This window comes from Acomys minous, assembly GCF_964271855.1.
Source record: "Acomys minous genome assembly, chromosome: 9".
Classification (NCBI taxonomy): domain Eukaryota; kingdom Metazoa; phylum Chordata; class Mammalia; order Rodentia; family Muridae; genus Acomys; species Acomys minous.
Window position 1 is genome coordinate 44,940,140 of NC_140490.1, and position 17,129 is coordinate 44,957,268.

General features: G+C 45.2%; 2 protein-coding genes across 2 annotated transcripts in view; one reads left to right on the forward strand and one right to left on the reverse strand.

Moving 5' to 3' along the window:
* Positions 1 to 4,304, forward strand: part of CENPP (centromere protein P) — a 193,280-nt gene extending 188,976 nt beyond the window's left edge. Inside the window, exons 6-8 of the mRNA XM_084794704.1 lie at positions 2,401 to 2,480; positions 3,400 to 3,491; positions 3,986 to 4,304. Coding sequence (XP_084650830.1) covers positions 2,401 to 2,480; positions 3,400 to 3,491; positions 3,986 to 4,140 — 327 coding nt within the window. The 3' untranslated portion in view covers positions 4,141 to 4,304. The remainder of the gene's footprint in view (positions 1 to 2,400; positions 2,481 to 3,399; positions 3,492 to 3,985) is intronic.
* A 770-nt stretch (positions 4,305 to 5,074) lies between these two features.
* Positions 5,075 to 17,129, reverse strand: part of IPPK (inositol-pentakisphosphate 2-kinase) — a 42,485-nt gene continuing 30,430 nt past the window's right edge. The window contains exons 13-14 of the mRNA XM_084794693.1: positions 9,442 to 9,521; positions 5,075 to 6,619 (exon numbers count right to left, since the gene is read on the reverse strand). Of these exons, the coding sequence (XP_084650819.1) occupies positions 6,394 to 6,619; positions 9,442 to 9,521 (306 nt within the window). The 3' untranslated portion in view covers positions 5,075 to 6,393. The remainder of the gene's footprint in view (positions 6,620 to 9,441; positions 9,522 to 17,129) is intronic.

Here is a 17,129-nt window from a genome sequence, read left to right on the forward strand (position 1 = left end):
GGTATAATCTTTTGAAGTCAGGATGAACTGACATTTGTGGACATCCAAACTGGCCATGGGATTGCTCCCATGGGCACTTAGTGGAGGAGAGGTGATGATGTCAACTCCTCTAAGGTATTGAGCCAGTGTGGCTGAAGCACAACACAGCCTTCCTGATGGCATCTGTGGATTCATAGGCTTCTATTGTCCTCTATACACTAGGGCCCCTGGTGACATGCAAAACACACCCATGTGCTAGACAGCATGTCCAAGATTGTTCTTCCAGGGCCCAGCCAGGAACTTCCCCCTCTCTGGGCATTGGCTTTATTGATTGAAGAATGTGACCTAAGTTTCTTTCCAAATCAGGTGGATAGTTTCTGATGAACCTTTTGTTGTTGTCTTATTGATTTGTTTGTTGTTTTTTTAAATTTTATTATTTATACAGTATTTGCCTGCATGTGTGCCAGCAGGCCAGAAGAGGGCACCAAATCTCATTATAAATGTGAGCCACCATGTGGTTTCTTGAAATTGAACTCAGAACCTCTGGAAGAACAGCCAATGCTTTTAACCTCTCAGCCATCTCTCCAGCCCTGTCTTACTGGTTTTAATGGAACATACTGTAAGTCAGGGACCATAACTCTTTCCTGCCTATTTGGTCCTTCTTTGTTATTGTTTTGAGACAGGGTTTCTCTGTGTGGCCATGGCTATCCTGGACTCACTTTGTGGATCAGACTGGCCTCGCAGAGATCCACCTAGTTCTGCCGCCTCCCCAGTGCTGGGATTAAAGGGGTATGCCACCACACCTGGCTATTTGGTCCTTTATCAAAGTCAAATAGAGTGATATATCAAATTTCTTGTCACTCTTAAAACTGGCTGATCTCTAGCTTCAAGAACACTTTGCATATTTAGTTTGATTATTTTTCACAGCTCTTCTGCCTTCCCCCTCAAAGTCTTCTATGCCCTTGTCATTAAGAATGGCACTTGTATTAGTAACTATAATAAGGTTGCTGTTCTTGGGGTCTACTCAGGCTGTCATCTTTTAATCCCTTCCTTCCTACTCTCCAGTGTGTTAGAGAGTTCAGGTGAGCAGGGAAGAAATGACGCTGGCTAAATGCAGCACCCTTAACTTACATGGAGGGAAGGACTTGCAGGCCTCCCTTTACAGAAGCATGTGTCTGAATGCCTGCCCACTGCCTAACGTCAGCATTTCTGTCTTTGTTACTAAACATTAAGTATACTTTTTAGTGAAACCATCTGAGTACTCCTTTTGCTCATGTGGCAGAGTGGCCTAGGGAGTGGAGATCAGCTCCCTCCTGCTTGGAGGCCAAGCCTCAGGCTCTGCCTTGGAACCAGCCCAAGCCCCAGCATTCCCTTGAGCCCCATGTGCTGCAGCCAAGGACAGTCTGGAAGCTAAACTGCCACGTTCACACACACTCCTTTACGTTCCTCAAACAGTTGTTATTAATTTAGAAGAGCCTGAGGTTTAAACATCAACCAACACTTTCCACGGAAATCACTTAGGTATACATTTTTCTTCTAAAAACTTGTTTTGCTGAAATTAGTAATTATCTGTAAAGTACACCAGCCCACCCCAGCTTTGGGGCCTGGATGTGCTCTTTGTTGGTGGCTGCATGCAGAGATGCTGGCAGCTTTGTCTTCCCATGCTAGCAGTAGCTCTCCGGGGGAGTATTCTCTTAAGCACTGTGACAGATCTTTGTCCCCATGTGGACCCAGACTGCTTTAATCTGGCCAGTCTCTACAGCTTCAGAAGATTCTGCGCCAGTCCCAGCCCTACCCCAACAGTGGGGCAACAACACCTCACATTCCTTGCTTAACTTAGGCATCTCTTCTTCAGACGTGGAAGGACCTTTCAAAGATTGGCCCTGAGACCTTGAAATTCCGTGGTGATGTTAACCTCAAGTCTGCTGTGTAGCCTCTAACCCTACATAGTCTGTACAAGAGCAGACACAAAGTGTTCATCAGTTATATTTTATTCAAACACCTGGAAGTAAACGTCTTTGTTGTCATGGTTATATAAGCGAGTATACTGGTTATGATATGATAGTCCTAGACTCTGCTACGGACCACAAACATGAAAGCGTGTCCAAAGCAGTCATACTACCTGAGGAAACCGTATCTACTCATTTCTGACAGTTACCACACTCTTCCTGTTCTCTATAGACAGAACACTGCAACCAGGAATGGTATGGGGCTCACCATGAAGCTCACTCTTACCAGACCACATGCTTTTCCCTACCACAATGAATGGGAGCCTGCTTCTCCAACTATAGTTTGGGTACCTGGGTGGGGTCTGGCCCATGTCAAGGACTCAAGGGCCAGAAGTTAATGTTGATGGGATCAGCACAAGCCAATAGCACTTCATCTCAGGATCTGACTGTAACTATTTATTTTCACATACAGGAGAAGTACCCAGATAGTGTGTACCTCTCAGACGGCACCTGTTCCCACTGCATGGAGATCCACAGTGCCAGACAGCCAGGGTAAGTCTGTGCAGCACAACAGCCCTGGAATCAGGACTGTACATAGGAAAGGCTAAGATACCTAAGGAAGGAAGACTAAAGAGTATCCAGTGGAGAAATGTGTGCAGGTGGACTGCTGTGTACCTGTGAAGGAAGAGCAGAGGGAGGAAGCAGGGCCACAGGAGCTAAATGCTGGCCTGGGGTTAGCAAGACGGAACTTTCCCTCAGGGTCCTTGGGGTGTCTGAGAGAAAGCAGAGATGTGTGTGTGAAGCTGGTGGTACGACAGAGACAGCAGTAGGAAGCCAAAGGTCACCAGAGCCACAAAAAAAGCCAAAATAGAAAAACAGGTGCACCTCTACACTGAGCACCTAAGACCCTTGGGAGAACCCTCCCACAGCCCCTGTCATACTTCTGCCTTCATGTGTGTCTGTGTGTGCTTCAGGAGCCAGGTTCAACAGCCTAACCACACCTAATCTGCCGTCTATCAGGGCCATCGTTGACAGGCTGCTGGGACTAGCCTTTGTCATATGGCAGCAGTTCATTTGTTCTCATGCCTCATCCTCCATTGAGGAGTTCTGGCTGTGTTCCTCAGGGCCTCAGGTCGGGGGCTTTTCATTCATTTCTCCTGCCATATGGCACATGGCTGCTCTTTGAATAAGACATTTCCAACCATGAAGAAAGTGTATATGTGCCGCTTCCTATCAATTCCAGATCAATTTCACAGTATATTGTCCCAACATTACAACAGGACATCCCATTGCCTGCCCCACTTACTCATCACATCATTGTTTGCCATGGTTTGGGTATAAGTCTCCAAACTGTCCTATAAAACTGATCACACATCTTATTCTTCTCTGGAGAAATGGCTTTAGGTGAGCCTCGCCAGCAGAGACCACATGATGTGCTCAGAGGGAACATCAAACCTTGCCTCTTTTTCAGGTTTGAACTGATGCTTGTTTGGAAGATACAAATAGATGACGAAGGGAAGGTTTTCCCAAAGCTGGACCTTCTCACCAAAGTCCCAGAGCGAGGTAGGACTCTGGGTATGTGGACAGCCTTTCCAGAGGATTTCTCAAGGTGCCCAACAAAGCCATCCAAAGCTTATCTGGGTTTACATGGGAAAATCAAAAGTAGAAAATGTTAAATGTACTTTGTAGATTAACTTTTGGGGTGTTGTTCTGGGTTTTTGTTTTGTTTTGTTTGCTGTTGTTTTCCAGACAGGGTTTCTGTGTAGCCTTGGCTGTAGACCAGGCTGGCCTCGAACTCAGAGATCCACCTGCTCAGCCTTCCCAAGTACTGGGATTCCAGGCATGCGCCGCTGCACCCCGCTTGTAGATCAGCTTTTAATATAGTGGTGACTATTCCCCTGAGGCCTTTGCAGGCTATGGGGAGGAAGGCACTTTCTCTGCCTCAGGTTACAGGTATCAGCACCCCTTGGTCCTCTCCACTGCCCCTAATGTTTCCCACTGTGTGGCTGTTGAGGAGACAGACATGTTGATTCTTAACAGGCGTATTTTCTTCACAGCCCTGGAGCTGGACAAGAACAAGGTCATAGAAACTGCTCCTCTGAGTTTCCGAACCCTGCTGGGAGTACTTGGAATTGAAGCTGCTCTAGACAGCCTGATAAGATTGTTCAGTGCAAAAAATGACCAGTTCCCCGCTGGCAACACACAGGAATAAGGTGCTGGGCTGAGGAACATGCAACTTATGTTAAATATGACCACTTCTCTTTTCCAGTTAGAAACTACACCCTTCAGACATGCTTTTTATGTGCACTCGTGGTACATTACATATAAGCTTCTTGGCATAGAAATAAAGCTTTTCAGACATGTTAAAAAGTTTAATATTGGAGAAATTGTTCCAAGAATGGTTGTCCATTCCCAAATGAGTGCTATGCTAAGCCTCCAGTCTCACATCAGGTTGGCCCAAGACCACATGAGACACAGTGAAACCCAAAGCTAGCCTGCACAGCAGACTCTCCCTGCAAGTCCTGACACGCCTCTTGGTCTTCTGCTTGACTGCAGTTACTGCACTGTTCCCTTTACTTGGGAACTTCATTGAAGACACATGTACAGTCTGCAGGTATACATGACTGTAATACCAGCACACAGGAGCAACCCAAGTTTAAAGCCAGCTTTGGCTACGTAGTGCACCACTGTCTCAACAAACAAAGGTTAGATTACACCTCTATCCTAGAACAAGTGCCCGCTGTGTACAAGGCCCTGCGTACAATCCTCAGGACCACAGGAGAACTACCCCCAGCTGAGGCTATTCCATCTCAGACACAGAATTAACATTTGTTACCTATGTGCTGCCAAGAAAGGGGTTTGGTGGTGTGGGCATCCTGAGCTACACAGAGCATCAGCAACATTGTTGGATGAGAGCCCTGACCATGATGACAAGATGTTGCATCTGTTCTTAATTACCCCAAGAGACGCTGCTTGTTTCTATCCACCCATAGTCCACCTCCAAATCAATCAACCTTGAGTCAAGACAAAACCAAAGGCAGCTTTCCCCTGCACATCCGCAGTTATGGGAACATGACCTTCAAACACAGGTAATGGCTATAAGCATATCTCTCTCAGTATATACCAGTCAAAAGAAAGTCAGAGGATCCAAATGTAAAGTGTCTTTACCTGAGTGTTCAATAGTCAGAGTATTAGGACAGAATTTAACAAATTCTATAGGAGGTCACTTGATTCAAACAAGTATAATTCTCAAATTATCACAAAATTTCCCACAAAAGTTTACAATCAGCAAAATATTTTCTTCATTTTTCATGTAGCATTTTTCATACAGTTCATGGTTTTACTATGTTACAATAAGCCTTCATTAGTCTCTCAAAAGAATGATATAAATAATCAGTCTGTACAGCCTACCATAGAATTAAAATTAAAAAAATGAAGCCAAAACTCCCAATGATTTCATAGCAGCCAGGCACACTTTTGGTGACCCCAGTAGAATCCTCAGTGCCAGCTAGGAGCCTTCTATAGCCCTGATGAAAACAGCAAGGCCCTAGGTCCACATGCCCAATACAACTCAGAGCTAACCCAGGGAGGAATGCAGCCTAGCAGGAAGGGAAACCTTGATCCTCAACCACTCCAGACACTCGAGTGCCAGGAAAACTCTGGGCTGTCAGGCACACCCACCCAGCTGACCGCAGCAGCGCTGAGTTACAGCTCTGCCTCCAGCCTCTACAGCAGCAATTTCAGGTAGGAAAGAACGCCTCGGCTCCCCCTAGAGTTAAATTCATAAAGAATTTTTTAAAAAAGAAAAAAAGAGCAATGTTCATGCGAGTGGTGTCCATCCTGACCTGAGTCTTGTGCTCCCTGCTGCTGCCCCTTTACAAAGCCATGGGCTTTCACAGTACCTGCACAGGGACCTGAGTCTACACCACTCAGACTTGATGTCCACACTAACCCTGACCGCTCTGCAGCAGGGAGCCACCCAAAGCCTGTGTTGATATGTAACTTGCATTGAACAAGTGATCAGTTAACAGCTGGGAAAGTTCCAGTAGTATCCATGTTTTTGTGAAAATCCAAATGGTAAGATACTTGTGACCATTCAAGTTTTCTGTGTCAAGAGTCTGGTGGTAGGAGATCCAAACCTTGGGTCTTAATAATAAGGCTTTTCGCATTAGAGAACTGGACGTGAGCTCTGCTTAGAAGAACTACCCAGGACATTTTCCTGGGCTTAACGGACACTTCCACTCTCAGAAAACAGATGGCTTGCTGGGACACAGCACTCACGTCCTACATTCCTTGTCCTAGAAGATTCTAGTGCTCTTCAATTCCTTGACTCTGAGAGGCAGTCTAACCTCAGCAAGGGGTTAAAAGCAAAAACATTCACAGCCAAGTCACCCAACATAACCGCAAATAACTCTGTCATTCAACTTTCACATTCAAGTTTCAAAGACACCGCAGGGGGAAAAAGTTAGACCTTATGGAGAACTAATGTGCAGTCTTCGTGTTCCTTGAACCGAGTCGACCTCACAGTGTCGTCTTTGGCATGCACAGTCTTTGAGTAATAGTTGACTATCTTGCTGTCTAGTTTATACTGGTGAGGAATGCTCTCATAGGGCTTGAGGTCGAGGTCCAGTACAGACACAGAGAAGGCCAGCCGGGATCTTGATGAAGGGATAACAGGCCTCTGGTCAGAACTGCAAGTAACAAAAGAATTTCAGATTGCACAGACCCTCAGGCCCTCCCAGCCCAGCTCTCAGAGCACCCATTCTGTGTCTGTGTGCATCTACTGTGTGTGCCGGCTTCACACACAAGCACTGCTATATCACAGGCCAGCACACTGTGTCCAGGAAGAGGGTTAAAAGAATAGAAGGTGGACAAGCCAGTATGTGGAATGCTTAAGTGATAGTCCCCATGCTCCAGTGGTATTAGAAAATGCTGGAAAAGTCACTTTAGCATGAGCCAAGTATTACAAAACCTAAGAAAAAGTAAAAAGTAGATGGGGCTGTGCGGCAGCCAGATGGAAGGCTATTGAGAACATTCTCTTTATACACTTCCCCACTGCTGCTGAGACAGACTCAGCCCCTTACGCTTCCACGTCTGGAGAGCAAGCTGGCTTTGTGTTCACTCTCAAATCACATCTTCAGTACTTTTGTGGATTTTATAAACATCATAAACATCAGAAAGTTACGTGCTTCTAACAATATGAACAATTACTTAATCTTTTCAGAATAACTTCAAACCTAACACTAAACGTGCAGTATCCAGCTCTGCTCTGGAAATAGCAGACCATTGCAATCCTGCCTGAACAGCATCTGATCCCATGCTGGCCCAAGAGAACTGGTAAGGGTGTTCTGGTTCCTCCACTCACTACCCTTGTAGGTTTAGAAATCATTAAGAACAAGACAGACAAAAAAAAAAGTCCTGAGTTGGAAGAACATACACGGGCCTGTTCTAAAGTACACTAAAGCCTTAATTCTCATTTGTTGCTCCAGAAGCCTGTTTATAGGGAAAAAACTGAATTGGACTAGACCACAGGTCTGACGGGTAACCATAAGGTCCAGAACACCCAAAAGCACAGGCCAATGTACACAACCCCATAACACTGAAAAGCTCATCTCCTTCATACTGTAGGGTGTACAAAAGCCAGGGTACAGCTATCCCTACTTCTGTGAACACACATATCGCTGGGTATCCCTGGATAGTACTGCAGGGATGATTGGCCTATAGAGCTATTGTCCTCACCATGACCGCAGCTGCTCTCAAGGTACTAGCCAGGGAGGCCAGGAGATAAGCAGGGAGCCTAAGCTGCCCATGTGGGTTGTGATAGACCTTGAAGGCTTAGAAAAAATTGTAATGAGCAACTCTTCAAAGGCCTGCAGCAACAGAAAGCTGACTTAAGAACCTCTCAACTATGATAGAAACAGATGACAGTCACAGAGGCTTGTGGGCTGTACATTATAAGTGCATCTTAAGATGAACCCAACCCTAATTTGCCTCTAGTTTATTTTGTTTGTTATTTTTGAGTGTTTCTTCCCAAGTTAGGGACAACTGCTGTGAGCACACACCTTCTTCAAAGAAGGCCGAACTTCTGATGCCTTTGTGCATTCTTCAAGGAAAACTTGGGGGTGGGGAACACCCTTTCAACTAGTCACCAACTGTCCACTGTAGCTCCTTCTACAGGCAGAAAGTACAGCAGTAGGGGCACCTTGGGGGTTCCTGTTGCCCTCCCCCTACCTCCTTTGCTCTTGCTTCAAAAAGTGGACCTGGACCACCAACTTTGAGCGTCCTGATACATGGGCCCTACTATCTGGGAGACCTGGCCTTAGCAGGCAAGGCAGCCTTTTGGGGAGGAGGGGGACCCATTCTTCCTGTTGAGAATTCTCTGCAAAAGCAAGTCAGAATTTCCCAGTCTCTCATCTCTCTTCAGGTTGGTCACCAAATTTGCAGCTTCCACAAAATAGGCTTGAGAAAGCATAAGGCCAAATGGCCGAGCTTTTCAAACACGAAGTTCTAAACATTTCACATTTGAAAGTTAAATAAGCTTGAACAATTTGAAATTAAATAAGCTTTTATAAGAATTAAAATGGTGTGTTGCCTACCTTTCCCAACTGCATCCTTGACCAGGCAGGGTAAAAGGTACATAATAAATAGTACCCATGGGAGTGGCTCTCAACTAGCATTGTACCTGAGTCCACTCAGAGCTAAACTCTGGGTCTTTCTTGGAGGGTGACAGGAGTTTACAACTAAACAGTCAACTGCCTTCACTAGTTATGCCCTATAAATGTTCCAGAATGTAGACAGTGCTGTGCCTACCAGAGAACCTCAAAAACATCAGAAAGATGGGTAGTCACCCTAACTGAGGAACATGGGTCAGATATGGAGGATTCCAGAGAAGTCTGTGGAGGGTCTGGCACCCCTGAAGATCAGCACTGGAGATGCTACCTACAAGACAATCAGGCTCAGCCTGAATTACTAAAAGTTGAGGGGTGGGGGGGTAGACAACTAGCCAAACATGTTTGCTATTCACAAAAGAAGCAAGAATAACAAATATGCTGTTTGGGAGGTTGAAAACTGACAGTGACATTGTGCAAGTTAGTACATCCTGCAACCTGTTAATGGCTCAGCTCTCCAACCTGGATATAGCCTGGGCGTCTTCTGAAAGGAATTGCCGCGTATCCACACTGCTTCTAAGTTACTAGAGTATTTTCTTATAAAACAACATGAACATTCCAATTGAACAGAAATAGTAACATACACAAAAGTAACATTTTTAAATGGAAGTGTCTGTTGTCATGCAGAAGCCCCTTTGAATAAATCACAGGCTTCTGGAGAACAGGAGTTAATAATAATAAGTAAGCTCCCCATCCTTAAAAATAAAGTAAAGCCCCATGAGAGCAACTATACCAAAGAGACAGCAGCCCTGTTAGGCCAGCCTCTAGCAAGGAAGCCTACTTGCCATCACTGCCCCAGAAAGCCACTGTTAGAGGAAGGCAGGAGCTCTACAGTGCTGCCTCACCTTGTGCCCTGTAAAGGGGGAGAGAGTGCGATCATGATGGAGCAGTCCTTGGCGGTCATGGCTACTCGGTACTGCTGCACCTGTGGAGGAGAGAGAGGGCAGCTCCAAGTCACACTGTGTCCCCTCCCAAGAGAGCAACTGTCTCCTGCAACAGAACCTGAGGGTAAAGGTCAAGAGAATGCCTGACACAGTGAGGGAAATATTCCCTGTGACAACACACATGCCAGCCCACACCCCCTCCTTTTACCTCTTCTGGATCCCTGGGACTTGTGACTTGCCATCAGCAAGTTAACCATAGTCTGTCTTTTGGGGGGTGGGGTAGCAGAAAGCTGCTCAGCTCAGTATGTTGACCACACCTGAGTATTGAGCAGTTACCACTCTGTACCCTCTAAGAGGACACATGCAGGATATCTGGGGGAATAGTGATTATGGCAATGGTGAGCACGTTCTTAGGGCTCCGTATATATTGGCCGCATGCTCTGCAGGCTTTGAGGCATCCCATTGTATAAAGAGAAAACTGAAGACATACACTGCCAAGTGATGGCAGGGCTGGACCCAAGCACAGGTGCTATGCTCTGAACCAAGGTCTCCCACAGTTGTGACAAGTAAATACAGTTCCGCATCACAACCTGTACAGTGCCTGTCAAAATCCCCAGTACCAACACTACATGTGTCAGACGCAGAGGGAGAGTCCAAAGACAGTATCCACAATGCTCACCTCTACAGCACACAATTTGAGGCAGTTTCTTTCTTTCTAATCTTTTTTTTTTTTTTTCCTTTTTGGGTATTTTAGATTAAACAGCTCCTACTTCTATAAAAAATAACTAATTAACAAAAGGAATTGGCTTGTACACCATCACTGGCCTGGCACTGGTCTGCATGCAGACAATACTGTTTGTCCCTCTGAACCTTTCCTTTTGCTTTCACTTCCCTGCAGGCAAAGAGGGGAGGGAGGAGCAGATCACACACCAGGCCTGAAGAGCCTGGGAGCAGGAGAGAGCCAGCTCCGCCTGCATACCCTCCAGTTAGCAGAGAGTCTGTTATTTCATGATACATACCCAGAAGTCCAGTCAAAAGAGCAAAATATAAAATACTTTTAAGGCACTGCCAGTCTAACCAAGGAACAAAACAAAGAAGCCATATAAGACAGTTTTAAAACTTAAACAACTACCAAGTACTTTGTGTGATAGTCCTAATCGGAAGGCTAAAGCTGGCAAGTGAGAACCCTATCACATGGAGAATGTGTAAGTTCTAGGCAGGTGCTGTGGTGTACATCTACATCCCAGCATTTAGAAGGTGGAGTTAGAAGGATTAGTAGTTCAAATTGCCCTCTGCACCAACAGTGAATTTGAGGCCAGGATAGACAACATATAAATTCTTTTATGTGTAGTGCCTGAGGGGGTCATATATATAATATATGCCATACAGATGAAAAGGTATTATTGCTACAAACAGAAATGCAAATTTTAACAAAAACTTTTTCTGCTCTGCAGGGGTGGGAGGGTTTGGGGGAAATCTCCCCCAAGGAGTGAGATTTTTCACTTGGAGAAATGTTCCAGTGAGCCAATTCAGTGGCAACAGCCAACTAGAAAAGCTGGACGAAATAGCAAAATTTCTGCTTGAAGGCATTGCTAATAAAATAGAGAGGAGAGGCAGTTAGGTCTATTTCCCAAAGGAGGGCCAGCCCTCAATGCTGGCAGGGCAGGAACCACATGATCCTTGTCTTGGTGTGCAAACTGCACCATTCAAATTAACCCTCAGCTGGCAGGCCCTACTAGGAGCTGCAGCTCTACTTCAAAGAGATCAATCCCAAAGCTGGCTCAGAATGACACCAGCCTGCCAGTCCGTTTGGCAGAGACAAACCTAAAGTTCTTTCTGGAAAAAGACAATGCTAGGCAGCAAGTGATTTCTAAAACAATTGTACAAATGCAATTTCTGCCACACAAGTAAAACTATGTAGGCATAAGACAGGATGACATGAATATAGAACACTCTAAAAAAATTAAGACTGTTTTGCTTTGTAAAAACAACTAAAACTGAAAAACAACCCCACACACAGATGCACACATAGGGACTCCAGCTGTTGAGTTACCAGCACACATGCTGCTCCACTCAGACCAAACAGAACTTCTGAGGAGAACTGGAAACCATAAAAATCAGACATTTAAAGAAACAAAACAAAACAAAAACCCCAACATTAAGCATTCATCAGATTAACTAAAGAGATGTAACACTGAATAGGGGGTTAGCAGAGAAGCGAAGCTGAGCACGCTAGGAGGTTATGGCAGGTGGCAGTACCCTCCATCCTGTTCCACTGTGACAGTTATCCCCATGTTTTGTTTCTAAGACGTGTGTCGCTAATTACCCACAAAGTTATGAACTGGACAAATGAACATAACAACTTATGGGCTCAGACCAAATAAGAGAAGAAGTGGGAAGGGAAAAGAAGAAGCTACAGAGAATTGCCAAACTAAAAGATTTAAAGAAAATACCAAGAACATATCACGGAAAAGAAAACAGCTGATAACACAGAGCACAAGATTAACAAGACAGAGAATTCATCTAACATTTATGTGACTAACCTAGAAAAGATGGAAACAAAACTATCAAAGTTAGAGCAACGTTTTTCCTAAGCTGAAAACATCAAGCCCTACAAATTCCAAAGTGTCTTCAGAAATCATTAAAAGATGTGTTGAGGGTGTGGTGACTCACACCTATAATCCCAGCACTGGAGCCTGAGGCGTGAGAACCAGGAGTCTGAAGTTTGAGTCCAGCATTGGCAAACATGAGGCCCTGTCTCAAATTTTAAGTCCAAGTGACAGAGATAGTGTCAGGATAGACTGTGTGTGTGTGTGCAAATGCTCTCAAGAGGCCAAATGAAGGCAATGGATCCACAGAGGCTGAAATTACAGGTGAGCATCCATCCACCCTGAAGTAGATGCTAGGAAATGAACCTAAGGAAAGGTTTCCTTCTCTTCACCAATGATCCATCTCTCTCCAGAGAGATTTAAAATTACTTTGTTCCTCTACCTCTCTAGCATACAGGATAGTCGTTTTTAAAAGTCAACCATCGGGGGCTCTGGAAAGAGATCTCAGTGGTTGATAACAAGGATCCAGGCTTGGTTCCCAGCACCCACATAAGGCAGTGTACAGCCACCTGCACCTCTAGTTCCAGGGGGCCCAACACCCTCTGGCCTCTATGGGCCACATACACACGCACAGATGGTGTTTATATTCATGAAATAAACTAGTATTTTAAAAACCATTTTATGTCTATTCAAGAACAAAAATATATACAAAAAGATGGAAAATACATGGTATAAATATTAAGCACAAGAATAGAGAAGTCCTATGACAGAAAAAGGAAATCTAAAGGTAAGAAGTATATCTAAAGATCAAAAGCTTTTGAAATGAAAAGAGACAATTGAAACATATTTACTTCTAATGCTCAGGCACGTAAAAATACAGCCTCACAGTCAAGCAGGAAATCCCAAGTCCACTCCTTCATGGATCACTGCACCAGAGTGTGCAGCAGGCCCAGCTCAGATACTGCTAGAGAGAACATCACACCTCAGGGGAACTGCACAGCATGACTCCACAGGGCACAGGTCAGGACAGGGCACTTAGCCAGACTCAACCACAGGGACTGCATCTGAGCTCTTGGCGAAGCTGAGAAGCAATCCCAACAGGCTCTGCCTGTTCATCGGGCATACACTTTTTCTGAACATTCTATGTGCTGTTTTTTCATAATCCAAACAACTAATAGAATAAAAGCTCAAAAAGTTAAAATGAAAATATAAAATACTAGTAATACCTAGTCTCTGCGTACTAAGGCACTGGAACTACCAAGCATAAACTCAGCAACTCATTTATAAACCATCTCACAGAGGTGCTTGTGTTCCGGAGATGAAAGCAAAACAATGTCAACATCAATATTTGCCTTCACTTTTAAATGCATTTTTAATTGAAACAATTACATTTAATTCCATTTAACTGAAACAGAATTTCCCCTCCTTTCCTCTTGCAAACCTCTCAAGCCACCCTTTTTTTTGCACTGATAGCCTCTTTTTCTTAATTACTATAACATATGTATGTATGTATGTATGTACAGAAGCATATATGCACAAATATATATAAATACAGCCTGCTGAGTCCATTTTTTGTTGTTTGTGTGTATGTGATTTTGAGGCTGACCATTCTGCACTGGACAACCAGTAAGGGGCTAATTCTCCTCCTGCTCCCAGCAGTTCCCTATGGTTCTCTGTCCAGGGAGGGAGCACGGCAACTTCCCCCTTCCACTTCAACATGTCTGTTGATATTGCCACTGTTGCAGCATTGTTTTTAAGCAGCTATTTCTAAGAGAGACTGCTTCACAAGAGACTTCCTCACACTATGGCTCTTAAGAGCTTCCTGCCAGGGTCAGTGAGGTCACACACCTAAAAAGGGATCTACAGCTGGACTGGGCGTGGCGGTGCATGCCTTTAATCCCAGGACTTGGGAGGCAGGAAGATGGCAGATCACTGTGAGTTTGAGGTCAGCCTGGTCTACAAAGTGAGTCTAGGACAGCCAAAGCTACACAGAGAAACCGTATCTTGAAAAACAGCCCCCCCCCCAAAAAAGAATCCATTACTGCCCCTTCTAGTCAAGCATAACTCCTTACTACATTCTACATCTTACCCTTATCCCCTCTGGTAAATATAGCCACCCCCTCATCAAAGAAGCCACTCTACAGCAAATGGAGACCAGCACAGAGGCCCATAGCTAGATATGATACAGAGAGCAGCAGCTCTGGGGAGCCCAACCCCATTGGATAGATGCACCTTACAGCACAGTTCCCGCACCTCTGGTTCAACATCACTTTTAACCATAACAAACTCAAACCACCACCTAGGAGCAGCTGCATGGCCACAGTGAAGCAGCTGCAGGATGACAGAGACGCCCAAGGGCTCTCCTCTAAAATGACACTATTGACATTGACTTTAATACCCATTGCCTTACAGACAGCAAGAAAACACCAAACTAACCCCATCTCCATGCCACTTACCCACTTCACCCCCCAAAGAGACTAAGTAGGATTCTAGGAGTATGGTGCATACTTGTAATCTCAGCTACTCAGGAGATGGGGGCAGGAAGATACCAAGCTTGAAGCTAGCCTGGGCAACACATAAGATGTTACCATTTGTACCAAGCAACTTCACTCCTAGGCATATACTCCAGAAAAAAAAGTATAGCCACATAAAAACTTGTATTTACAACAGCCCTGATTATAACAGTGCAAACTGGAAACAACTGAAACGCTCATCAACTAATGGGCAGGCATCTATACTATAGTTATGTCTCCCTGGAATGCTGAGCCATGAAACAGAATGAGGTAGCAAAATCTGAAACCTGTACAAGTCAAAGGTGGGCACAAAGGCTCACACACTGACTGCCCCATTTATATACAACACTTACAGAAAGACTAAAGCTGCATGGACAGAGACAATGACAGCTAAGGAGTATGAGAAATTGTTTTGAGTAAAGGACATGGCATAAAATTGTTGTTAAAGAAAAAAAGGACAGGGGCTAGAGAGACGGCTCAGAGGTTAAGAGCACTGCCTCTCTTCCAAAAGTCCTTAGTTCAATTCCCAGCAACCACATGGTGGCTCACAGCCATCTATAATGAGATCTGGTACCCTCTTCTGCCCTCAGGTGTTACATGCAGGCAGAACACCAATCCCAGGACTTGGGAGGCAGAGGCAGGTGGATTGCTGTGAGTTGTAGGCCAGCCTGACCTACAAAGCCAAGGCTAGCACAGAGAGACCCTATCTGGAAAAAAGAAATGAAAAGAAAGAAAAAGAAGAAAAGAATAAAGGGGACTGATGTGAGCAATGAGAAAGTCAGGCACTGTTAGTAAGAGTCCAACCCATGGACAGGTCTAGAGAAGCATGTCTAAAACAATACACTGGGGCCTCAAAAAATATCTCAGCATAGCTCAGTGATAAGAGTGCTTGCCTATCATGCTGCCCATTTTCCCCAAAGAAAATCTAAGACAAACAATACCACACAGTAAGTGCACATACACAGGGAAAACCAACTGTAATTAAAGCCCCTCAAGTCCTGTATCATGTGCCAGCTACGGCCACAAACAATTGAGTGACTTTACGCTTTAAATATGTATTGGTAAGTTGGACATGCCGCCAATGGAAGAACACAAACAGGTAACTTCCAAACCAGTGGAACAAAGAAAACTAAAAAAGCTGCTAAGTAATGGAACACACATGTCAACATGTTGATGGGGAGCCTCACTTAGGCCCCTTCCTGAGTGGCTGCCAACAGAGAAGAGGGCCCGGCTAACCTGAAATACTGGCTGCTGGCCTTCCTGGAAGGCCCACTGCCTCCACTTCCAGGCATCCTGAGGAGACAGCATGTGTCAGAGGCCCTACTTCAGTACATAAGAAGGAGTGGAAGAGGCTGTGCGCTGGGTCACTCTCACTCTCTGCTCACTACTACTCAGTGTCAGCTTTATGAAACCCCACCTCCAGCTCCCACTACCTAAAAGAGAGGTGGAGCAGCTGGATGTGGTACACTCAAGAAGCAGAGTCTGAAAAAATGACAAAGATCTACCCTTGGCTACACAGTGAGACCTTGCCTCAAAGAGGAAAAAGGCTGGTCGGTGCCTCTGTGTAAAAGGACTTGCTGACAAACCTGACAACCTGAGTTCAATCGCCAGAACATACACGGTGGAGAAAAACCAGCACTCAAGGTGACCTCTGACCTCCACACCCTCACTGTGGCATACACCCAACTATCAAATAAAATTTTAACATGTTATTTTTAAAAGAGAAAAAATGGCCAGACAGTGATGGCGCACACCTTTAATCCCAGCACTCAGGATGCAGAGGCAGGCGGATTTCTGTGAGTTTGAGGCTAGCATGGTTTAGAGTGTGTTTCAGAACAGATAGGACAAGACAGACAGACGAAGAGAGAAGGAGAGAGGGAGGGAAGGAGAGAGAGAGAGAGAGAGAGAGAGAGAGAGAGAAGCCCCATGTTCTAATACATGAAGCCCTTAAGATTTTTGCCTAGTTTCCAGCAACTCCTCAAAACTACCCTACAGCATCATGTCAAGAAATGAGCATGACTCCAAGTCCTTATACACATGTGTGATTTGCCACACATGTCTCTCGACCAAATAAGGACTCCGAATTTCCACAAGCATCTCTCTTTCCCAACCCATGGCAAACAGCAATTCATGTCATTTTCAAAGGCTGCTGCACACACACAGCTATGGCTGGACCCTTCGATACGTGCCCTGCTGCTCAGAAGAGCTCCTGCTCCATCCACGCAGGAGTGAAGTTGCATTGTGTTGTCTGGCCTGGTGTAGTCACTTACTGAAACATGGGGGTTACGACAATTCTTAGGTCAACCACAGAGCACCGTGAACATCTTTGTACAGTTCTAGGATGAGCATAGGTCCCTCCTCTGGGCTAAGTACCCATGTGATGGGTTCATCTGACATGGAAACCTGACTACCAGCAACCTGTCCCAGAGCTAGTTCCTAGGCACCAGGGCTTTGTACATTCCCAATGGATTTCTTTCAGCCAGGGAAGAGAGTCCTCAGGATCTAAAAGGTGGGGCCCAGGGCCACCAACACTGGGGCCTGTCCCTGGCCTGTGACAGCCAGGGAAGAACAGAACCAAGAGCAATTC